The following is a 25,054-nucleotide window of genomic DNA, read 5'->3' on the forward strand; positions in this document are numbered from 1 at the left end:
ACAATGTTCCAGCTTGCTTTGAAATCATTGACGTGCCAGGATGACACATTTTGAAAAAAAAATAAATAAAAAGTTTTCCTCTTATTTCACATAATAATCTTGCAGATCATATGGTATTTTTCTCACAAAAGATTCAAACATCTCCACAAAGTTCTCTCTTTTAGCTTTGTGCCTTTGGAGGCAAGGAGGAAAGCCAAGGCTACCAAACCATGCTAGAAGCTTTCTCAAAAGATGGTGTCTTCTGCCTAGAAGCTGTAACCAGAAGCACAGCTGTGTGTTCTAAAGAAGAAATCAAAACGCAACCTTTTTTTTTCTATTTTACTCTAATTTTATGATTATGATTTCTTATGGAAGAGAAATTTCAAAGGAATTGTGCTGATAGTGTTAAAGTTGCTCAGATAAGGGGTGAGTGTATAGTTTTGGACACCAGCATTCATCATGTGGTAGTGGTGATGATGTATCTTCATGGAGACCTCTAACACTCACAGCGGCTGTCCTTCAAATACGCTAGCAAGGACCCAGAGCTGTGCTTATAGGATTGAAAGCCTCTTCAAGGCCTGTGGTTGTTAACCTCTCTTTAATTTGTATGGATGAATTGCCTGCAGCCACACGGACCCCATGAGTGCAGTACCTGTGGAGGTCAGAAGAGGGCGCTAGATTGATTGAACCTGGCATTACAAACAGCCTCCATGTAGGCACTGGGATTTGAACCTGTGTCCACTGGAAAAAAAGTAACTGATGCTCTTAACCATAAAGCCATCTCTCCAGTCCTGTTAATACATCTTAAAGTACAATTGCAGATTTGAATATTGACAGACCTTTCATTAATTAATGTTCCTTTAATTCATAGGAGACTCAAATGAAGCCAGATCATGAGTCACTTTCATGTCTAATGAAAAACAATAAAAAGGCAGACAAAGACCTCATTGTATTAGGTGCATCTTTTCAAACTAGTTTTTAGCTACCTCAGCCTGTTTGACATGGTTTTATGGGAGATAGAGTAGGGAAACTTGGGCTTCTCAGCTCATGGTTGTTATCATTATTATCATCTGTTGCAATAGGTATGGAACCTTGGGCTTCTTGTGTGCTGGACAAGCACTCTACCACTAAGCCACACTGTCAGCCCTTTTCTTATTTTTCTGTTGAGGCAGGATCTCACCAAGTTGTCGAGACTGGCCTTGAACTCATGCTGTAACCCAGGTTGGCGTTCAACTTGGTGAGGCTCCTGCTTCAGCTTCCTGAGTGCGAGTGCTGAGATGAAAGGGGGTGTGGTACCATACCTGCATGAATGATATCTTAAATTCAAGGAACTTAGGTCTGGAGGGTGGCTCAGCAGAGAAAGCATTCCAGGCCTAAGCCTTATGGCTGAGTTAAAGTCTAGAACCTACAAAAAGCTGGAGGCAATAACTTGGAATCCCAGGGTTCCTGGTGAGTTGGGAGGCAGAGACAGGAGAGGTGCTGGGAGGTCGCGGCAGAAATGGAGGAGAGACCCTACCTCAGCAAGGAAAAGGCAGGGGCTCACTCTGAACATTGTCCTCTCTCCCTGCCATGCTCACCCTGGCATGAATGCGCCCCCAGAAAAGAAAATGAAATAAAATTTAAACAAGACTTCAATCTAAAAATGAAAGTCAAGGAAGCGGAATATTTTTCTTCCAAATTAGGTAGATCTTTTTATTTTCCTTTCTTACTAATTAAAAAAAGGTAAAAATAGGCAAAACTTTATAGTTTATAAAGCATTGAGTTTTGTTTCTTTTGCAGAGAAACACAGAACTCACAGATAGTGGTTCCCTGAGAAGCATTTGTGATTTAATTTAATAGGGACATTTGAGAGAAATTTGTGAGATGGAGTCTTAAAGTTCATATTTAATTTATTCCAGTTGTTTTTAATTCACTTGTGGGTCTCAAAGTGTTCTGTGTTTTCCAGTTATTTTTAATTCATTCATGGGTGAATTCAGCTGAAAGATTCATGGCCATTGTTCTTGTAGATGGTTTTTCTTATATATTTCTAATGTATTTTTTTTTAAAAAAGATTAATTTATGAAAATAAATTGTGTTGAGGGGTCCAGAACCTCACCCCCTCCCTGGCAGCCATGACAGGCTACAGAAAAGACCCAGCAAGATGTAGCCCCTGACTTAGCAGGATGTGCTGAGCCTCCTAGCTTATCTGACCTTGCCCTAATGACAGGGAAGAAACTGCCAGGTATTCTCCATGTGGTCAGGAACCAATCAGAAGTTAGCTGGTGGGCTCTGGATGTGCCTTACCGAGTGCAGAACTGCCCCCAAGATTCCCTCCAGTTTCTACAGCAGCAGCTGATCAACCAGCTCAGGACAGATTCCCCCAACCCAGAGGTGTTCCCCCAACCCAGCGGTGGACCTCTCCTGAGACTGTTACTATGCAACTAGCAGAACCCCAGATGCCCCCCTTGCTCTGCCCCCAATATATGCTCTGCCCCACTGGAGCTCAGGGTCTCTCCTCTTCCACCTGTTGTGTTGGACGGATGGAGGACCCAAGTTAACTTGTAATTGGAAAGACTCTGCTTTTGCATTGGATCTGGTCTCTTGGTGTTTTTTTGGGGGGAGGGGACACACTCTGGGTACAACAGTGTGTGCATTGGTGTTTTGCTTGCATGCATGTCTGTGTACCATGTGTGTGCTATTACCAGCAGAGGCCAGAGGAGGGTGATGGACCCCCTGGAACTGGAGAGCAGGTGGTAATGAATATCATGTGGGTGCTGGGACTCGAACGCCAATCCTGGAAGAGCATCTAGTGCTCTTACCTGCTGAGCCAGCTCTCCAGCCCCCATCTTGTACACTGTAAAAATTAATAATGGAAAGTAGGTATTGATCCTCCTTCTTCTCCTAGTTTCCTCCTTCCTCATTCTTTCCCTCCTTTCTCCTCTCCTTCCCTTCCTTCTTCCTTTATCTTTCCCTCCATTCTTCCCTCCTTCTAGTTCTCCTTTGCATCTTCCTTTATTTTTACTTTTCCCTTTCTGCTAAAGAGAGAACCCAGGGCCTTGTGTATGTCAGGCAAGCGCTCTAACATTAACCCACTCAGCTCCACACAGGGTTAAGATCAGAGTCACACGCTTGCACACATTAAACAACATACTGAGGAGGGAGTGTGTCTTGTGGACTTCCATATTAGGCACGGGAAATACCAATATTAAGGAATAATACAGAAATGTAAACAAAAGGTAAATCAGATAATTTAAAAGCCATTCTTTTCTTTACCTCTGTCAGTCACAACCCTCAACGCTACTGTACTGTGGGGCCAATGGCTTATGTCAGAGGTTGACGGGAATATGAAGTCATCTTGATCAAGGGTCAAGAAAATTAATCTGGAAGATTCTTTTGTGCTTCTTCCAGGGTCAGGTTTGGATTCAATGGAATGCTTTGTGCCTCCTTGGCCTCAGCAGGGCACTTTCCTGTAGGGTACCAGTTTCTACCCAGCAGCCACTGATGTTTCCTTTTTATTCAGAACATGGAGGCAAGAAAACATCAGGACTGAGGCTAAACTTCAGCATCCAAGCCCACAGCTCTTATCCTTTTCTCAGAGGCCTCTCTTTCTTTCTTCTCATATTTTCACCCACCTAGTCTCATAAAATTGTGTGTGTGCACGTGTACACAAACATGGGAGAGAGAGAAAAAAAGGAGAGAGAGAGAGAGAGAGAGAGACAGAGAGAGAGAGAGGGAGGAGAGAGAGAGAGAGACAGAGAGAGAGAGAGAGAGAGGAGAGAGAGGAGAGAGGAGACAGGAGAGAGGAGAGAGGAGACAGGAGACAGGAGACAGGAAAGAGGAGAGGGGAGAGGGGAGACAGGAGAAAGGAGAGAGGAGAGAGAGGAGGGAGAGGAGTGAGGGGAGAGGGGAGAGGGGAGAGGGGAGAGGGGAGAGGGGAGAGAGAGAGCAACAAGAGCCCAAGCACAGGGGCATGGTGGAGGTCAGAGGTCAACCTTGGGTGTGGCTCCTCAGGGCACTGCTCTTCTTGTTCTATTGAAATAGCTCTTACTGGTCTGTTTCATTTGGCTAGAATGACTGGCTGGGATGCACCAGGGACCTCCTTGTCTCCACCTCCCCTGTACTGAGATGAGAAGCACACATTCCACACCTGCCTTCTGTCATGCCTGTGTGGTGAGCACACAATGTACTGAGCCATCTCCCTCGCCTGACACTAAAAATCTTTAAAGATCTGATCCACATGTGCCTGGAAAGCACTAGCTGGAACTCAACACCTGTCACCCGCTCTGATGTCCAACAGGAGCACTCCTTGGAAGTAGTGTGAGAGCCAAAGTCACATGTTATGTTTTAGTTACTGTGCCTTAGAGATCCATGAAACAAAAATGTATCTGATCTGCAAGCCCAAGGACAGACAGTTCTCAAAATATGGGAGGCTGTTGTTTATGGAAGACAACAAGCCACGTGTTTTCGCTCCCCTAAGCAAGTTTGTATAACCCATCTGCACTGATGGGCTTGACTACATGTGGGCAGGAGGTTCACAGGCTGGAGGTCTGCCAGGATGTATGCTTGCCCCTGATTGACCTGATAGGAAATGCAGGGAATTATGGGTTTTTCTTCTTAGGCCCTTGCCATACTTGTTTCTGGGCCATTTCCCAGGAGCCTGGCCAGAGCCCACCCACCTGGCTAGTATTTAATTAAAACTTGCTTTAAATTTGACTTGAAATTGGGGATAGGGGTCTTATTCTCTATTGGTGGGATAAATAGTAGGAGGCAGCCAAATACCTTTCTGGGGGGAAAAAATCCCAATTCCTTAGGAAAGCAGCAGTAGATTCATATTATGTTCTGTTTTGATGGAGTTCATCTGGATCTAGTACCTGCCAGGCAAACCTCTTTCACCAAGCCTCGCAGTCAGGCAGCCGTTTCACAATTTGCCCAGGTTGATCTTGAACTCATGCTATAGCCCAGGTTGGCTTTAAGCTTGGTGATCCTCCTACTTCAACCTCCTGGGTGCTGGGATTATAGGGGTGCACTTCTGTGCCTGCATTAATGGTGTGTGAAACCCAAAGACCCTGGACTGGGGAACTGGGTCAGGAAATGAGTCCTGCGGCGCAAGCCTGAGGCCTGGGGCTGAAGGGTGATTTCTACTGCTTCCCCTTGACGCGGGGCACTTAGTCAGTTACTCTGTTTGACGGGGCAAGGTCTAAAAAATAAACCAGGACATCTCAAAAGCTCAGGGCCCTGCGGCTTTCAGTGTCATGACAGCTTTTCTTCTTTTCTTTCTTTTATCTTTTTCTTAAAGGACTCAAGTCCTTAAAATCCAAGTGAACCAGGCACATTTACATTTGATGTGCAAATTCTTGGCCACCGTTTCCATATTTTTTTTTTTCGGCCAGGGAGATGCTGGTACAATCACTTTTCTCTGGTCTTGTTAATGTGTAGTGATATTTCATTTTGTATTTTAATAAACAAAGTTTGTCTGAAGATCAGAGAGTAAAACAGCTGCACTGATCAGCTGTACAGACCAGGCAGTGGTGACGCACACCTTTATCCCAGTAACCACACTAGTTTGCCATAGAAACCAGGCAGTAGTGGTGAGTGCCTTTGATTTCAGCACCGTGACAGGTTTCAGGCTCAGTCTCATTCTGAGGGCTCTTGGAAGCAGGATCACCATTTTTGGACAAGGTAGTGTTAAGAGCCAGTGGATGGCTGCTTTGCTTTTCTGGTCTTCAGGTTGAACCCCAATATCTGTCTCTGGGATTTTATTAATCATGCTACGTTAAAGTATCAAAACTGCATGGAATCTGAAAAATATTGACTTGTAGCTCTGATAGACAAACTGAGTAGTGTCCTTGTGAAAAGGCCAACATTCACACAGGGAATATACATGCATTCCCACAGGAGACTTGATGCATGTGATATATATGCATATAAAAGATGCTAAATTAATCTTGAAGCTCAAGCATCCCTGGAAGGCTGTTTGGAGGGTAACGGGCAGTTTGCCACAGGAAGTATGTGGCACAAATTTTATACCCCCATCCTTTATAAAAGGGAGGCCTCAATTTTTATTTCACTCATTTACTACAAATATACTCTTAGAGATAAAAATAAAATCAAGGGGCTGAGGAAAGAGCTCAGCGGATAAGAAGGCTTGTTGCAAAGTCTGAGGACCTGAGTTCAAATCCCCGGCACGTATGTAAAAGTCAATCCTGTTCTGAGGACTGGTGGGGCAGAGACCAGAGGATTGCAGAGACAAACTAGCTCCAGATTCAGTGAGAGACCCTGTTCTGAGGAAATAGGGCAGAGGGTGAAAGAACAGTATACCAAACAGCCTCCTCTGTCCTCCACACGTACCCAGGAGCATTGGCATCTGCACACACCTACACATACATGTACATAAGCCACACACATGTGCATATGATACACACACGTGCGCGCGCGCACACACACACGCATGCGCGCGCGCACACACACACACACACACACACACGCATGCGCGCACACACGCACTTTTCAGAAGAAAAACGCAAGAGGAAAAGTGTGATGACAACACTCCCAGGGTAGACAGCAGTCTGGGGCTTCCCCTGGGAGAGAGGGCCAGAGTCTGTGGCTCTGATTTCGGGTAACATACCTACATCACCCAGACAAACAGGAAGATGCTGTTAGGAAATTTCTACCACTCACTATCAGGAATCTCACCCTCCTTCTTGCTGCATCAAGCAAAGTTACTTTCCCTTAGATCATAAGTCCTTATTCTCTTTGGGGGCCAAATGACCTTGCACAGGGGCCGCGTATTAGAAATCCCGCATATCAGGTATTTACATTATGTTTCATAAAGGGAGCAAAATTACAGTTGTGAAGTAGCCGCGAAAATAATTTTAAGGTTCGAGGTCACCACAACACGAGGAACTGTGTTAGAGGTCACCCGGCATTAGGAAGGTTGAGAACCACTGCTTTAGAGCCTTATCATTTCCCCTTCAAACTTTCCGCACCCCCATAGCTGCCAGGCCCAACTTCCTGTCCTTTCTGTAGTTCAGGTTCTAATATCCGGTTTCTTCCGGATCTGCCACTTCAGATCTGTATTCTGATTTAGTATTACAAGCTTGGAGCTGCAGTCAGGTAGCTAGGCTGCGTTATCAGCTTTGAGGCATTGAGGATGCCTGCAGCATGCTTGACTTTGGACTCCACCTCCTGCCTCCCCGGTGCTAGAAAGTAAGGCACCTTCTTAGGATTTAGATCATCATATGAAAAGGTGGAGGCCTGCAGGCTTTATTGGGGTTCACTAAGGGAAAGCTCTTTCCTCCTGGTCAGAGGACTGGAATCTAGGTCCTACCTCTGGGCCTGGGTGGAGAACTGACCTTCTGACTACCCAAAGCATCATATAATATTGTTTTATTTTTGAGAGTTAATCTGACTGTCTCTGTTATTGATCACCTGATCAGGAGGGAGACCTACACCCCCAGAAGTCTGATTCACCAAGAAGCTAATCTGGGGAGTGGGCAGGGCCGATGACTGCCTTTTCCTTTCAGAGGGGCCCTTCTGGAACAGCCTGCAGGCCTTCTGGCTCCTGTCACTGCTGAGCCTGATCCCTTTCCTTAGTCTTAACTCAGAAAAACATTGTTTCCCTTCTTCCTTCTCTTATTCTTTCAGACCCTGTCATAATGATTTCCCTGGGCATTTCTCACTCATTCCCTGAGGCCTGGCCCCTCCTACCATGTGTCTGCTTGCTGACCTTCATAGCTAAATTACTAACAAACAAAACAACAAAAAAACTTCAGTGGCTATGAAGAGTTTGGCGTGTTGCTGATCTGACAGCCTAATTAAAACATCTTTGGAACTGTCTCTAGCTTCCTAAGAACCCTTGCTTCCCCACCTGTGTATCAGACCTAACATTCTACAAATAGATATAAGCCTTTGCAAATGCATTAACTTCACAAAACCCTGTTCTCCACCAATGGGAGGGCAGAGGATGCTGTCTGATAGCATTTGAGGCCTATAGGAGACATTCCACACCCCCTTCCATTTTGCTGTAATTACCTCTCTATTGTTTCAATCAATGTATTTTAAAAGAAATGTCTTGATGATTTTCTTTGTTCTGCTACTATAAAGCTCCATGAATTTGCTTCTTTGTTGGGAATATTAACCTGGCTCTTTGTTTCCTGGGCCACAGTCACTCAAATTTGGTTTTAGAATAAACTATCTCTTATTCCTGCATGATTTCCTCTCTTCTTCTCCATCTCCCTTCTACAGGCAACTGCTAAAATTTACAGCTTGCCTGCCTTGTTGTTCTTCTTCCAAAGACGATTAAACTGGTCCTTGGGCTGTTTTCTGAGTTCTTTTAAAATTCTTTTATTAATGAGACTAAGAACTCCAAAAGGAAGGCCCAATTTCCCTGGTAACAGTATCAGCACTGTCTTATAAAGTAGGGGATGCTTTGGGGCCAGTAGGCCCCACAGTGCTTCAGACGTAGGTCTGTTCAGTAAGTCTTCATTTTAGTCTGGATATGTTGAACAATATTCACATATCCGAGGAAATGAATACAACAAGATGTTAAAAATGGAGGTTATAGACTGGTGGGTATTTACAGTGGATTGTTACTTCTCTGAAGGAGCTCATGGGGGTGAGGAAAAGTCTAGAATGATAGGCTTTAGAGTGTTAATGGTGAGTCTATCCAGGGTAGGATTATAAATCTTTGAGAGCCTTCCAAATTCTCTAGAATGCTATGAGTCCGAAAAACACAACTGAGGTTTGGTCCATAAGAGAAAAGGTGATGGGGGCAGAGTTTCCTAGGAATGGGAGCAACTTCTGAGAAAGCCAGCATAAGGGAGGGGCCAGTGTCCACCTTGTTCCACCTCTCTCACCCACAAACTCATACTAACACCCCACCTTTTCTGATAGTCTTTGTGAGATCTGGTGCCCTCTTGAGGAAGAGACCTGGTCGGTTGTCCTCATCAACTTAGATCATGAAACCCAATATGGACAAGTTCAACAGACCCGCCATATAAGGGCTGCTCATGCATGCTTCAGCATTGCCAGGGTGTAAATCTCCTTACTTCATTCAATAGTGATTATTAGTTTTTATCTGTTTTCCCTTCTTTTTGCACCTTTAAATACATGTACAGTAGATTAAAGAGTGGAACATCATGTAGGAGCCTTGTTCTTATAACAGATTAAATCAAAACAAATGATGTGCATAGAGACAGACCTGGCAGCAGGTGTCTCTCCCCACACACAACCTTTATAATTCAAGTCATGCTTCCATGGTGCTTAGAAGCAATGAAACTTTCTGAGACGGACATAAGGAGGCCAGACTGAAAGGTGAGAACAATGTGAAGACACTGCCCCATTTCTCTGCATGTGGGAGCCACCCGAGGGGCAGCACTTGGCAAACAAAGGGAGAGAAAGTGAGTCTAAGCAGAAAGTGGAGTTATACAGATGCCCTGGTAGGCAGACAGCCAGGGAGAGGAGCCACTGCTAGGTACTAAAGGTCGTGACCTTCCAAGATGGCTGGCCTCTTCCTCAACTTCCTGACCTGAGACAAAAGCCCAGAAGTTTAAAGCAAAGGTCTTGTGGGCTTTTTCTCCCGCTTGCCGGTACCCTGCTGATGGACTGACTCACCAAGTTCAAGGCTCCATCAAGACGTGTTTGCATAACAGTTTATACAATAAACAAACTAACCCTAAATCAGGGGAGGAAAACCCTTTGGAGACTTAAAAATCTCCAGGCCCTGAAAAGAGTCTGGATTTTCAAGTTCCCAGTCCGCTTCTGCTTTGCGGAGGGTCTTTTTCTCTGTGTGTCTGTGGCATGTCTGTGTTTGATCAACCTCAGGGAAAGCCGTTGTTCAACTGATGATTCTGCCTACTGGGTTTGAGATTCCTCTGCTGCTTCCTGTTGATCTCTGGACTTTCCACACATTTTAATTCTTTAATTGGCAGAGAAAAGGAACCCGATAGAACCCTTACAGCATAAGAAAAGCATACCTTGGTCTGGAATGTGCAGAACATGTGTGTGAGAAACGGATGCTCCCAAGCCAAGGACAGAACTCTCTTCTCCACCATGGTACACTCGACATCATCATCCATCAACACCACATCCTTCTTTAGGGCTTTAATTGCGAAAAATTGATTGGTTCTCTTGAACTCTGCTAGGAAGACCTAGAATGAAGCGAGACAGCAACTTGGTTTCAGAATATGGATTTCCACATATTAAAAAAGACAAACCAGGGTTTAGGAGAGATCTGTGCCAGGTGGGAAAAAGAAAGGCCTCTGGTCTCTGTCCTGGATAGTGTCTAACTGTTTAGGATAGCACTGCAGAGTTTCAGATCATCTTACCTTTGCAAGGATTTCACAAACTGTTCATGTATTTGGAAGGTTCTTATTAATGCATACTCAGTTCCTGTCCTGGATAGTGTCTAACTGTTTAGGGCGTCACTTAAAAGTTTCAGATCATCCTACCTTTCCAAAGGTTTCACAAAACTGCTATGCATTTGGCGGTGATTATTTTTATTATTATTTTGTTTTTTTTGAGACAGCGTTTCTCTTTACGTAGCCTTGACTGTCCTGGAACTAGCTCTGTAAACTAGCCTGGCCTCGAACACCTAGATCCACCTGTCTCTGCCTTCTAAGTGCTGGGATTAAAAGCATGTACCACCACAGTTCAGCTTGGAAGGTTATTCTAACGCATGAGAATCGTGAAGCTGGATTGTAGCTCGACCAGTAGAGTGCTTGCCTAGCATGCAAGAAGCACTTCAGAGACCAAATATGGTGTGTGTCTTTAATCTTAGCATTTGGGGGGTGAAGGAAGGGTGGGGAAATCAGAAGTTAAAGGTCATCTTTGGCTACATGGTGAGTCCTGAGCTACACAATAGGACTCAGAACAACTCCTAGTTCTGAACACTGCAGGATAGGTATTAATGATATTGATACTAAAGATAATGTAATTGATAAGTATAACTTGATCAAATTCATGGAATTACTTTGGGGACGATCTAACCCCAGAGTTTATTTTCCCATTTCATTTCCTGTCTCAGATGTTACCAGACACCAGATGCCATATAACGGAGAGTGTAAACCATTTTAGACTTGTGAAGCAGACAGGAGAGGACTCTTGGCAGTTGAAAGGACACGCCATTTATATAGCTCTGAGCATGTAAGAAAGCCATTGACCTCTTTGGGCTTTTGTTTCCCAGCTTTAAAGGTGTGTAGGGTTGGGTGTGGGGCTTCCTTATTCACTGATTCCCAGGACTACGGTAACCCCAAGTGAGCCATGACAGAGTGGAGTGATTCAGCAGCTGTAAAATGCTTTCCAAATAAAAGTCATAAAAGCTTTTGTATTATTTTAAAACTGTGATGTCACATGAACTTGAACTCCTAATCTTTCTGCTTCCACCTCTGCAATGCTGAGATTACAAGGTTGCAGGCCATGCCTGTTTTTTTGCAGTGCTGAGGATCGAACCCAGGATTTTCTGCATGCTAAGTAAGCAATCATGTTACCAACTGGTCTACATTCCCAGCACTGCACGCATAGTATCATTTTATTAAACCTGGACCCTTGCATATTCAGTGGCACCATTGCATTTTTGTTTGTTAATGTGTGGTGTGGATGAGTGTGTGTGTGTGTGTGTGTGTGTGTGTGTTGCAAGTGCCCAAGGAGCCCAGAAGAGGCCTCCAGAGGCTCTGGGCCTGGAATTACAGGCAGTAGTGAGTGCCAGACATAGGTGCCAGGAACTGAATGCCAGTCATTTGTATGAGCAATACCTATTCTTAAACACTGCGCCATCTCCCAAGCCCTGGGAGCTACAAAAACTCTTAACATTTTATTTCTTTTACTGACTTTTAGAAAATGTCAAAATCAATGGTGCCGAACTGAAAATGCAATGGTGCTGAACTGAAAACGCAATGGAGCTGAACTGAAAATGCAATGGTGCCGAACTGGATGCAATGGTGCTGAACTGAAAATGCAATGGAGCCACTGAAAATGCAATGGAGCCACTGAAAATGCAATGGTGCCGAACTGAAAATGCAATGGAGCTGAACTGAAAATGCAATGGAGCCGAACTGAAAATGCAATGGTGCCACTGAAAATGCAATGGAGCCGAACTGAAAATGCAAGGGTCTAGGTTTAATAAAATGATACTATGCGTGCAGTGCTGGGAATGTAGACCAGTTGGTAACATGATTGCTTACTTAGCATGCAGAGAGCCCTGGGTTCGACCCTCAGCACTGCAAAAAACCAGGCATGGCCTGCAATTTTGTAATCTCAGCATTGCAGAGGTGGAAGCAGAAAGATTAGGAGTTCAAGGTCATTCTTCTGCTGTGCGGTGAATTTGAGATCAGCCTGGACAGCATGAAACCTTGGGGGTTTTTTGTTTGTTTTGTTTTAAAAAAGAGATGCACAGTTGTCTCTGACCGATCACTTGGTAGAGTGATTGGAGCTTGGATGAGAACTCAGACTCATACATGGTGTTGATATCGCCAGAAAATATGTAATTGGTTAGCACTAGCTTAAAAGCAGATTGGAAACCATAGCAGACTACCGTTTTGGTTAGAAGCCATGTTTTCCACAGAGAGTCAGAAAAATAATGAAATGCGAGCTCTTGAGAACTCTTAGTATTCTAAGAGAGATGGGTCAGCTGGGGTTCTGCCTTCTCAGTGTGCAGGGTCTGGCATCTCAGGGCAAAGCGGCACCATGCATTCTGCAGAGTAGGGAGGTACCTAGAGAGAGCCCAGGATGTCCCCAGGGATACTTGCCAAGACATGTATGTTTAGCTTATTAACTTTGTTCAAATGTAGAGATCCACAAGGGAACAAAAAGAGATAAACATTTCATTAACAAAAGTCCTCTGTTGGTAATTGTTTCTTTTAGCACCCCGTCCTAAAACCAGCCATAAACTAAGAGCCAAGAAGGCAATTGCCTTCTACATAATGGCCTTTCAATTTTTGTATCAGGTTATAATTGTGCATTAATTGCTGCTAAATGATAATAAAGATAGGCTGTAAAATTGCCTATTGCACTCATATTAACACTGAAAGAACCCTTGTGGTCTGCATTATTGTGGAACTGAAAAGAGTTCATGGATCCCAGCTACTGCTTTCAGGGTAGAGTAGGTTTTGTGAGAAGAAAACACATTAGCGTTCAAATGCAAACATGCCGGAACACAGTATGACTCAGCCATGGTGGAGACTCCAGTACACTTGAACCTGTTTACTGTTAAATACACTGGGGAGACGCTGCTGCCAAAATCTGGTCAGCAGGTGCTTAGCTGGCTTTGGATTCCCGCAGTCATGGGAGAGTGGTCCTTGGTTAAAATTTTCCTAGGAGTTCTGTTTAATGCTTTAAAAATAGCTAGGAACCGTAGTAATAAATTACATATCCGTAATGTCGAAGATACCCAAATGCCTACATTTTATCATGTCCCCCTTTATAGTCATTAAGTTGGAAATTTTCTGTTGTCACCAATGACTGAATTTTCTTTGTGTCCACAAGTTTGCATGCACTGCGGAGCGTGACAGGGGAGTCTAGAGGTCAGCCTCACATGCTGTTCCTCAGGAGCTGTCTGTCTCCTGTTGTTGAGACAGGGTCTCTTGTTTCCCTGGGGCAGACTAAACTGGCAAGGCTGGCTGGCCAGCAAGCCCAAGGGATCTTCTGGTCTCTCTGCTTCCAGTGCTTGGATGACAAGCACCTGACGCCAAACCTGATGTTTGCATGTGGGTTCTGGAAACTGAACGCGGGCCCCTCAGCTTGCAACTCAAGTGCTTCACCAACTATCTCTCAGGCCTGAGGATGGCTGCTTTTTCTTCATCTCCTTTCTCTCATTTTTCCTTTCCTCAGTCTGTACTTGCTCTCTATGACTGACAGAGGCAAGTTATTTCCCCTATCCCTGCCCTGTGAGTGGCAAGAAGGGTGGGGAACAGGGACTTTCCCCAAGGTACATTTCTAAGACTTCCCCTAACTACAGTGTTAGTGCCCGAGCTGTGTCTTCTCCCTTCTCCTCTTTATGAGCCAAGGTGAAATCTTGGCCCTAGGACTTCTGTGTGAAAACGTTTGGAGATGGGCCTTTAAATGGGTATTAAGGTCATCTGAAGCTACTGGGCAATACTCTAGGCACTGGGAATAAGCAATAAAAACAACAACAACAGAACCAGCATGAACATGGCCACTTTCTAGATTCTTTGGTGCTCAAAGATGTCAAACTCAAGAGCATGTGATGTATGTGGACTTAAAGCAAATGGCGTTGGGGCCAAATAGCCAGAAAACAGAGGCTGCTATTAACACAGAATCACTCAGCTTCCCAGTTAATGCTGTGTGCTCTCTGTTTGTTCCCAACACATTGGGGGTGCACTCTTGGCATGCACCCACACCGTCTGGTCCTAGGAATTTAGCATCACCTACTAGGAGATTTAGTCTGGAGTCCTTGAGAGCATACCTTGCCAAAACTCCCTTTCCCCAACATTTTGTGCAGGACAAAGTCATCAATCTTCAGTTTCAGCTGCAGAGAAGCTCTTGGCATGTTCACTTCAGGTTCAGGAGGATGGTCCGGAGGGTGGTCTGTTTTATCCATTCCATCCAAAGGGGACTCCCAGGAAATTCCCTGGGGTTCTGTAAATGGCAAATAGTTGTTAAACAGGAATGGCTACGTTTACTGTAGTCACTTAGGATACCCATACATTTTTTTTTTTTATTCTCATGTCTCATTCTGAGATTCAGTCTAATTCAGTTTAACTCTTCTCCAGCTGTCTGTAAATCTGCCATTTTGGGTATGGATTATACCTCTGTTTCTAGTCAATGGCCTGAGAAATGGTCTAACTTGAGAAAGGCTAGACTCAATCAAAGGCTATGTATGAAGAGAGAGAGAGAGAGAGAGAGAGAGAGAGAGAGAGAGAGAGATATAACTTATTTAATATTTTCTAAGTCCAAAGAACATATTTTATAATGTTTGCTGATAGTACTCAGTTCCCAGAATCACACAGGTGTGTTTTCCCTTGCAGTTCTTTTAAGTAGTAGGCACAAGGCAAAGGTTAAGGCTGAGGGCCTGACTCTTTTCCTTCCTGTCTTGAAACTTCATAGAAGAGTCTCGAAGGTGTAGAACAACACTGATGCCCCCCTCCTCATCTTGCTTTACAGAAGATTAATGTCTGCAAAACCATTTAACATGGGTAGGAAGTGACATTCTAGACACACCCTCCCCCACCAGCAACCCCCTCACAATGAACTCTGAGTTCGGAGCATTTTGGTTTTACTCTTAAAAAGAGGAGTAGAAGGAGGAGAAACTGCAATCAGGATGTATTGTATGAGAAATGAATGTATTTTCAGCTGAGAAAAAAAAATAGGGACTTCAAAGTTTGTATTGGATCTGTAATCTTAAAATAGAGGAAAAGGACGCTTATCATGAAAAACTCAAATCCAGAGAACACAGGGTCAGGTTGATCAGAACAAGTGATTGGCACTGACTGACAGTCAACCACGGTGATAGCTACCTCTTTTCCCAGGTGTGGGTATGCACGGTGGCCTGGTTTCATTTTTGATGGAGCATGGGAGACCGATTTCAACTGGGCCTTCTCGGAAGATGTGTTCTGAGTCTCTTAAGGAGCGAGCCTGCACCATAAAAACAGGGTCAGCGAGCCCAACCACCTGTAGTTGCCACCATCTCCCCCTCACAGAAAGTGTGCTGTGCTTGTCCACAGGACAAAGGACATTTAAGACTTTTAAATGAGCTGGACAGCCAAAGCTTTTCTTCCCTTAGGATTCTTTGCCTTGCAAGCATCTATAGCATTTAATGCATCAGCCGTAGGAACTTAGTTTCTTTTCACCCTTCAAGGGGACTAGCTGGACTCTTCCATACAAGTGAACTCATTCCATAACAAGTAAGGGCAGGAAAGAAGGTCAATGATGAAGAAGCTTCTATAGAAGGTAATTCTAAGCCTCAACGAGAACTGGTTCTAAGATGTGGGAATTTAACCTCTGACAAGGTGTAAATGGCCAGGCAGAAGTGTCCTGGGAGAATTCTGAAGATAATTCCAGGAAGCAGATCCTTTTCCTCCAGCTTTGTAGGTAGTTCTAATATTTAGATATATGGCTGGCAGTAAATCCTCGATAATTTTAATGAATTCTAGGAAGAGTTTAAGATACTGTAAATAGACCCACAGATGCATGAAGGCAGTAAGCCTCTCAAAGGTGGCAATATGGGCAGGAAGATGAAAAGAGAGAGGCAAGTGTTCAGAAGGACACCCTGGGACATCCTGTACTTGAGTGGGCCCTTGTTGAGTGGACACAGGGAGAATCTCAACAGCCCCTTGTCTGCTTCACCTGTTGGGTGCTTTCAATCATTGCTAGTGCTTCAGCCATTAGCTTCTGGTTTATACCACAGAGGTTGGCAACCTTTGTCTGGCATCGGTGGTGGACGTTCATACCACATGCTGAAAGGAAGAACGCAGCCGGTGAGGAGGAAGAAAAGAAGGCCCCGGGGGCTATACAGTGACATCTTGAGGGAGCATTACAGTTTCATTTCTAGGCAAGAAAGTCTGTGGTTGGCATTGCATCTGAGATGGACTGTGGATAGAAGCCCTAAGCTGACATTGGTTCTGTTGAACCATCTATGGATGGGTCTATTGACTAGAAAATATTAGGAGAGAAGAGGGTGCCCTTCCACTCCAGTCTGGAGACTAAGTATCCCCTTTCCCAGCTGCACTGGTGGAGTTTCTCTGCTCTTTGGGGTGATGATTAAGTTTCAGCCTCAGCTTGAAGAAGGGGAATGGATAGGGATGAGGTGGTACTTGTGTAAGTGAGGGGATAGGAGTGGGCAGGAGGAAAGAGGCCAGAAGATCATGGCCTCTTTGTTAATAAACTTCCTGACTAGTGATGATGGGGCCAAGCAATGAGGGCGTAGGTCTGAGCCCTGGCTACTGGGGGGGGGCATCCAGGATGGCTGAGTCTCCTGTGAACAGAACTCAGAGTCTGAATGGCATTTTAGAAGGGCAACTGTGGACCCAGGAGTGAAGGAAGCAATTTGGTGGATTGCGATGCCAGGAGAAGTTATAGTAGTGACTCTAGAGAGACTGGACCTAAGCACTGACCTCAGATTTGATGAAATCAGACCATATTCCACAGAAGCCATCGGAAGGAAGTCACAGACTTCATCACTGGGGTTTTAGATGGTGATGCCAATGTCAGCCTGGCAGTTGGATGGAGGTTGTGCCTCAGTTTTCAGGCCCCCAAGAAATGCACCCCCAGATATTGTGCAATTACAGGAAGGGCAGAGGACCTCTACGGTTATTGGAATTGTGCTTCAGTTAATATCGAGGTCATGAAGAAAAGGGTATTTCTTACATACGAGTTGAAGTCTTAACTTTACATCTGCGGCATAGTTAACAGAAAGAGGCTCAGAGAACAGAGCACACCTTCAACTTTGTACATCTTATAAGATGTAGTTTTTAATTTTTCCACAGAAAAAGAATGACAAGTGGTTAATACATGAGTGGGGAGGACAGTGTTTCCTGGTCACAGCTGACCTTGCATGAGCTTGAACAAAAATCCCCAAGGGTTTCTGAGTAGAATCTCTGGTACTATATACAATCTCCCCCCTCCCTCCCTCCCTCTCTCTGTGTGTCCCTCTCTTTCTGATGGCTCTCTCTACAGGGCTAATGATGTCTACATAGACTACTAGCTCTTACACCCTACAAGCACCCTGCTTCACAAGTCCTGATAACACCATCCCAGGACCTTGCGGCCCTTCTTTTGTCCTTGTGTGTCCTCGCGAGCCCATGTAAAGACCACTTTTGGAAAAATTTCCTTTTGAAAGATCACCATTATACTTTACACTAGAAAAACTGGCATACAGATTCTAAGCTCCAGCAGACGAAAAGAACACTAACCTCAGGTGTTACTTGCTTCTACCAAAGTACTTAAAGCATTGCACTAGTAGAATTAGGCAGTTAAGACCCCAAACTTAGTCTCCACTGCTTATTAACAAGTCACGTGCACAGAGTTTCACACAGTGACTGCAGTTCAGCAAGCACAACTTCTCTTTCATCATTATAATGTATTACATCATCATATACTAAAACATCTAGGTGGGACTGGAAGGTGGCTCACTGACTAAGAGCACTTACTGCTCTTGTAAAGGGTCTAGTTTAGTTCCCAGCTCCTATGTCATACAGTTCATAACCTCCTATGACTCCAGCTCCAGGGAATCCAATACCCTCTTCTGACCTCCAAGGACACTTGGACTCACATGCACTGACATACATACACACAGACACATATACACAATTTCAGATAAAACTAAATTTTAAAAGAACAAGATGAAATTGTGGCAGCCTTCACCTTTTAGATAGTCCATATTCTTCTAGATAGTTCATCATAAAATAAATAAAACATTATCTATGCAAATAAATTCCATTTGCTATAAAAATTCATTTAAAGTAAAATCTTTTAGGCATATTTAAAAACTTTAATATTGGCAGTAAAAACTCTGCCTTGTTGATATAACTACATTGGATTTGTTCGGGGGGTTTTAAAGCTTCTATTTTGTTGCTGTTGAGACAGTGTCTTGCAATGCAGGCCAGGCTGGCTTTAAACTAGACATTCTCCTGTCTCAGCTTCCCACATGATGGGAGTATAGAAATGTAAGAAAGACACCAGTTGAGAATTAGGTACATTGGGATTTTTGTTTTACTCTGCTCCTTAAAACGGTAGCCAGGTCTAAGCTTGATTCTGATGCTCAGGAAGAGACCTTCCTTCCCTTTATAACACCATGGGTCTTTGTTACTAACCTATCAGGTGGAAACTTGACCTCGGTGATCGCAAACAGTCCCTTCGGATGACTATTTTCATGGGAATTATGACGGAGAAGGAAAGAAGACAGCTTAGAGGCTGGGGAGGCAGGGCACTCAAGGAGACGACTATGAGGCAAGGAGAGGGTAAGGCAAAGAGAGAGGACTAAAGATAACTCAAGGAAGGATAACTTAGAACAGTCAAGAAGAAAGGGTGAGTCCTGGTGGGGAAAACAGGAATATGACAAACAAAAATGGACCTTGACATGGGAAAGGGGAGGGAGGGAGGGAAAATGGGGGAAGGAGAGGGAATAAAAGAGAAGAGGGAAGGGGGGGTATATGAAATACAGATCTCAGGAGAGGGGGAGGGGATGGAATGGGAAGGAAAGAATGTTAGAGCAAAGCAAAGCATGTCAGTGTGAAACAATGCCAAGGAACCTTCATGGAGGTTCTAAGCTTTGCGATCATGCTGTCAAGATCAATTCTGTCTTAACGAGTAGGCACCGGGGTTCCCGGGAAGTGAGACCTGACTGCGAGATGGTCATTTGCCTTTCTGTTTCTACTGCTAGGATATTTGGACATTATTGTTACCTAAGAATTAATAATATATTCCATAAGCCTACATGTCAAAGTTTTCTTTATAAACAGTCATATGAAGGAAATGACACAAACAGGACTTTGGGGCTCTTCAAGGGATTCTTAAGGTGAGTTCTGACTGGCCAGTCACTACTGTGTTAATAATCGGTAAACCTAACTCCTCTCCTTGTCTCCGTTAAGATGCCATACTTAGGGCCCCCAGGTACATGGACAGTACTGAGGCAAGAAAAGGGAGGCAGAAGAGGATGATCTACTTTTTAAAGGCCATCTCCAGCTCTTCAAAGAGAAGAGAAATAAGAAATGCTGCAAAGTAAAATAAAAGGCTAATATATTTAATAGTTCACCATCAGAAAGGTCTTTTTATGTGCTAAGAAACTGTCCCGCCTCCTCCTTCTCTCTCACAGGTAAGGCAGGTGCTTTGCTGATCTTTATTAGACACTTTTGCCCTCGTGACCCCCTAGTTGTAGCATTTCGGTTTTTTAAATGTGAGAGTTTTAGATCAAGAATGCCTTGGTTCTCTTTTCAGTGTAGGCCTGAGTACCTCCACATTCAGAGAATGGTAGCAGCATGTATATAAATACAATAAAAAGATAACCTATACTCATTATATCTTAGTTCTGCTCTAATCCAAACCCCAGAGGAAGGCCTAGGGTGGTGACCCTGTCTCATCTGGGCCCTTGGTGTTCACAGACATAGTTGATGATGTACTCTGTAGCTAAAGTCCCAGAGCTCCTATCACCGGAGCCATTCACTGCACAAAGAGACACACGTGCTTACTTCTTAATGAGGCAGCAGAAATAATTCACTAACCAATGCTAAAGAGGAGAGCAGGGGCTTCACACGAGTCAATCTACTAGAATTAAGATGGAGGTAGCACAGAATCTAAGATTGGGGCAGAGTGGAGAGTCCTTTGCAGAGTCAAAAGAGAAAGGCTGTCATTTCACTCCAGGACTACTGAATATAACATTGAAATATGGGGTCATGATCTTTGACCTTGACTCTGAGCTATTGAGCTTTGACCTTGACCTGTTGAACCCTGATTTTGACCCTAAGCTACTGAGCCTAAACTTTAAATTTGAGCAGTTATGAACTCCCCATGGATGTGAAGTCATGGCAGGATGAAGGTGGAGACATGGCAGGGCAGGAGGATGGTAAAAAAATCTACTGTCTCATGGAGGCGGCATCCATCTTGGTGAGCACACAAAGATGGGGACAGAGGTCATCACTCTCGAGCCTCTCGTTTTCCCTCCATGATGCACGGGCGGCATCAGGCTATGCGCAGGACCCACACCCACCCCTCGGCACTCACCATCACACTTGAGACCTTGCCTCGCCAGCCCCCACAGCAGGGTCCCGCAATGCTCGCAGAAGGTCGGGCTCTTGTAGTTGTAGACTTTGAATCTGTGCGGCATGTCGATCTTGAATCGCTCCTTGTGGAACTGAAAGAATGATGGAGACCTGACTGCACGTGTGTCCCTAGGTCTCAACTTCCCATAATCTCCTAGATGTACGGCTCACAGCGATGGTAATGAAAACGTGTGGCAAGGGGCATTTAGCCATCAGACTGCCTACCACCTTCCTGAGGTACCTGAAGGAACCTGCAGCTCTTCCAGGTGAGGGCACATGTGGCATCATGTGTCAAAGCAGGTACCAAGCACCAGGAGGCTCATAGCTGATGTCTGAGGCGGCTATCTTGACAGATGGGGCGACCATGTCAGGAAGAGGGGATATGGACCCTTTTTTCAAATAGGAGCTAAGGAAACATGCATTTGGTACTGCACGATGCTGTTAAAGAACATTAGGTCAAAATGGAGGAACACCTGAATGTTGAGAGGTGACCCAATGGCCTCAGATATGACAACTGGAGACTCCTTATCTGATTTTTGGGTAGGAGAACCAAGTAACCACACAGGGTTAATGAACACCTGTAGGGTGAAGAGCTAGAATTGAGAACCATGAGCAAACTGCACAGTAGGATTTGAGGACTTGGTCAGGACAAGTAGTGAAAAATATTTTATATTGATTACATATTGAAATAGTAATAGACTTGGCTCAATTAAATATATGATTAAAATGATTTTACTTGTCTATCCTTTAGATGACTTTGTTGATTCTTGTGGCACTGAAGCAAGGGCTTCCTCTCACATGCTAGGCAAGTACGCTACCACTAAGCCATATTGCCAGCCTGTTTTGGACTTTTTATTTCTATACAGAGTCCCATTGAGTCACACAGGCTGACCTTGACCTCAATTTGTTCCTTAGACAGGCCTTGAACTTGTAATCCTCCTGCTTCAGTGTCCTGAACTGGTCCTATGGCACCATACCGTACTGTCTGTTTCTTCTTTACCATGGCCACTTGGAAGGTTAAAATTTCACACATGACTCTCATTTGACATCTATGGGACAGTACTATTACAGGGCTAGGGGAATAACAGAACACCAATGATAACATCCTCTTGAAGGTGCAAAAAGTAAAGATAACCCGGAGAACAAACTATTACGGTCTAAAACACATATCCATTTAACTCAGTTTCTTGACAGCTTATTTTCCCCAGAGGCTCTGGTAACTATTGAGGTTGAGAGTGAGGCGGGCCATCTGACTTTCTGGAAAAGGTGGAGAGAGTAAGGAAATGGAATCTAACTACGCCAGTACCATGGTTTCTCGGCTGTTGATAGCTGAGCCTGTGCACTTGGCAATCACTTTGTCGATGCACTTTTTGTGAATTGCTGCATTACATTCTGAAAAGAGACAATTGCCACTTGTGATTTCTGGAGGAACAATCCAATGCAAAGAGTACTGAGGATACAGCGGAAATGCCTTGTACTTACGTCGGCACTGGTAGCCCTGCTTGTTCAGCCCCCTGTAACAAAGCAATGTGGGATTTAAATGCATGTTCACATAGACAGTCGCAGCAGAAATGTTCTATAGGTAAATGAGATCTTGACATTCCTAAGACCACAGAGGATTTCCTCGGTGTCCACATGCATCACTTGCTAAGAAGGTAGTTTAAGTTTATGTTGTTTTACTTAAATTTTTAAAATCAATTGAATGAGATTAATTTTCTTATCATCTTTGCACTGTCAAGCAAACGGTTTACAACTCCAGACCAAATGTATCCCAAGATCCTAGCAATAAATTTCTATGCTCCTCACTAAAAAAAGTCAATGCCTCGTTTAATTATGAGTGAGTCACTCCCTCACTCATTCTTGGCTTATACACAGATGAGCGCACTTATCTGTAAAGTATCTATTTCCTCATTCTGAGAGTCTAAGAATATCTGCTATCTAGAAAGCAGCACTGTTGATTAGAAGCAAAGAAAACAAAGGAGGACTGAGTGATTAGAGGAAAAACAATTAATGAAAGTTCATCCTAATCTGCTGGCTTGAGGAGACCCCACGAAGTCTCTTGTGCACTAATGATTCTGCAGGAGCCCGAGGGGACCAGCATCTCTTAGCGGGCACAGATGTTGAGAGCAGAAACAGGCATCATTTCGCTCCCCTCTACCGTAGCTTTTGCTGTGTGGTTACACTGATCTCCAAGATGAAGACACCCAAGAGCTTCATTCCAGCCATTTGTTACTGTGGGAGAGTGCTGTGCGGTGCAGAGTGCAGCAAGGCAGCGGTGGAGCTATTGCAATGATGAAGGTGTTGACTATAAAATCTCACAGCTCTGCTTGCAATAACAATACACCCTCATCTGCTCCTTCCCTCATATACCAGCAGTCTCTCATTTAGTCAGAAACAAAACTCCACTGGGCCTTCTTTTGGTTTGGGTGGGAAATGTCCCAAAGCCATGTGCTAATGTTTTGGAACCAGGAACTGAACCATAAAGAGATGGGATCTGGCAGAAGGAAGTGAGGTCACTGGAGTGTGCCCTTGGAAGGAATGCTGGGACCCTGGTACTTTCTCTCTCCTTTCTTGCTTCTTTGATGCTTTAAGGTGTCATGGGTAGCCCTGTCCTGCCTCAATGTCTTGCCTTGTCTTAGACCTAAAATAAAAGGGGCAGGCAAACTTTATTGAAACTGTCAGCCCAAATGAGCCTTCGCTTCCTAAAAGTGATAGATAGTCTTGGGTGTTTTGTCATAGTCAAGGAAAGCTAGCTCATGGAAGACTCTCTCTGGAGTGGGTTCCCCTCTTCAAGAGTCACGTTATAAAAACCTTGTGTTGAATCAGGCTCTTTAGACCTTTTCAGTGCTGGTGAGCCCATTGACACCATTCGCCAGTACTCAGCCCTTCACCCTCCCTCACGGTAGAGCTCGTAGTGCTTAGCAGTGACAGAATGCATATCTTGAAGCTCGAGAGGAAAACATCAAGTATTGTACCAGACAAACTCATGGCAGACAGAGCAAAATGTGGGCTGAGGAAAAAACGTGGCTGTGAACTCATGGCACTTCACGTGGTGGACTTTGGCCTGCTTGATGGCTCCTCGGCGATGATGCAAGGCGAAGAATCCTTCGTTCTCAAAGTCGCTCATGTCCTTTGTGTCTGTGGAGAGAGAGAGGGGATGCAGTGAGGCAACGTGATGGTCACAGCGGGGTAGAGAGGGTGGGCACTTGAGGAGAAGCAGAACAGTAAGTGCTGAGCGCACAGTGGCCTTTCAAGGGCTTGTGGGGATGGGAATGGCCCTAGGCTTCTGTTACTAATTTGGCAGTATGGAATCGCTGCAGGAAGCATTACTAAAGGTTTGGATTCGTCCATTGTTTGCTTCTCTAGTTCAGATAGCTCTCTTTAGTTTTTTAAACCAGAATCCTGACATTTCAAGTCTGTACTTCCACAGAGTATCGTGACTGACAATGATGTGAGGAGGATAGAGAACTGTGGTGCCAGGACGCTTTGCATAGCGTTGGGTTTAGACAGGGTACCAAAGATGGAAAGGCGTTACCTAGCCCTTTGCAAGGGCAAAGAACTTTGGGGAGAAGTTTAATATTCTGGTTCTTGTTGGGTATAGTGATCAGATATACGAGCTACAGCATCTGTTGTAGAAAGTGCCAGAAAATTAATAGTTTAAGTTTTACATGCCTAGCTCATCTTGTGTCATTTACTTCACACTGTCAAGTCAGAATGTTTTTTTCAGTTAGCCCTGGGCTTGTGGGTCTCATTATCCATAGCATCCTATGCTCAGATGAAATTTTCCCAAAGGGTTGAAGGAATCTCAGATGATAGAACCCTGAGAATACCTATAATGCCTAGGCTAATGCTCAAGATGCACAAGGAACACAAAATGGTAGGTCACTAGGTCATGGAATAAACACTTCTGCAAAGGGAGAAGAATCAACATGGTAAATAATAAAGAAACAATGAGAACTGTAACCTATCACTACAGCAAGGATAATAATGATTATAGTGCTTAGAATCATAATTTGTAATAGTTTGGAGATTGTTGGATCACTTGCTGTTTCTTTTTATCTGCAAAAATGGAAATTTAGAATTAGCACTCATTATATTTCAAATACATAAAGAATCAACAATATGGAACTAAATTGCTTCTATCATGGCTCAGTGGTGAGAGGTCTAACCACACGCTTGAGGTGGGTGTATCTACCAAAGTTCCTTACTTTCCATTGTCAATAGTGGCTGGTTGGGAATGCAAGAGCTAGACACATGAGATTTTGGTTTGGCAGAGGCCTTTTCCTAGGAACCCATCTGAATCTAGTTTAGGACTCACGTTTCCTTGGCAGCCATTCCTGGGTCTGTTTTATGGAAATCGCAAGCGCCTATGTGCAGGGAATTCCCCA

The 25,054-nt window shown here is 44.3% G+C and overlaps 1 protein-coding gene across 5 annotated transcripts in view; it reads right to left on the bottom strand.

Annotated features, from left to right (window-relative positions):
• The window catches only part of Prkcq (protein kinase C theta), a 135,089-nt gene that overhangs the window by 42,854 nt on the left and 67,181 nt on the right, over nt 1–25,054 (bottom strand). For all 5 annotated transcript variants that reach the window (XM_075970339.1, XM_075970341.1, XM_075970338.1 and 2 more), the window contains 8 exons: nt 23,642–23,804; nt 22,149–22,180; nt 21,973–22,058; nt 20,629–20,758; nt 16,258–16,367; nt 15,429–15,546; nt 14,378–14,550; nt 9,933–10,106 (listed from right to left, as the gene is read on the bottom strand). In XM_075970339.1, the coding sequence (XP_075826454.1) occupies nt 9,933–10,106; nt 14,378–14,550; nt 15,429–15,546; nt 16,258–16,367; nt 20,629–20,758; nt 21,973–22,058; nt 22,149–22,180; nt 23,642–23,804 (986 nt within the window). The remainder of the gene's footprint in view (nt 1–9,932; nt 10,107–14,377; nt 14,551–15,428; nt 15,547–16,257; nt 16,368–20,628; nt 20,759–21,972; nt 22,059–22,148; nt 22,181–23,641; nt 23,805–25,054) is intronic.

Source organism: Microtus pennsylvanicus, chromosome 4 (genome assembly GCF_037038515.1).
Source record: "Microtus pennsylvanicus isolate mMicPen1 chromosome 4, mMicPen1.hap1, whole genome shotgun sequence".
Classification (NCBI taxonomy): domain Eukaryota; kingdom Metazoa; phylum Chordata; class Mammalia; order Rodentia; family Cricetidae; genus Microtus; species Microtus pennsylvanicus.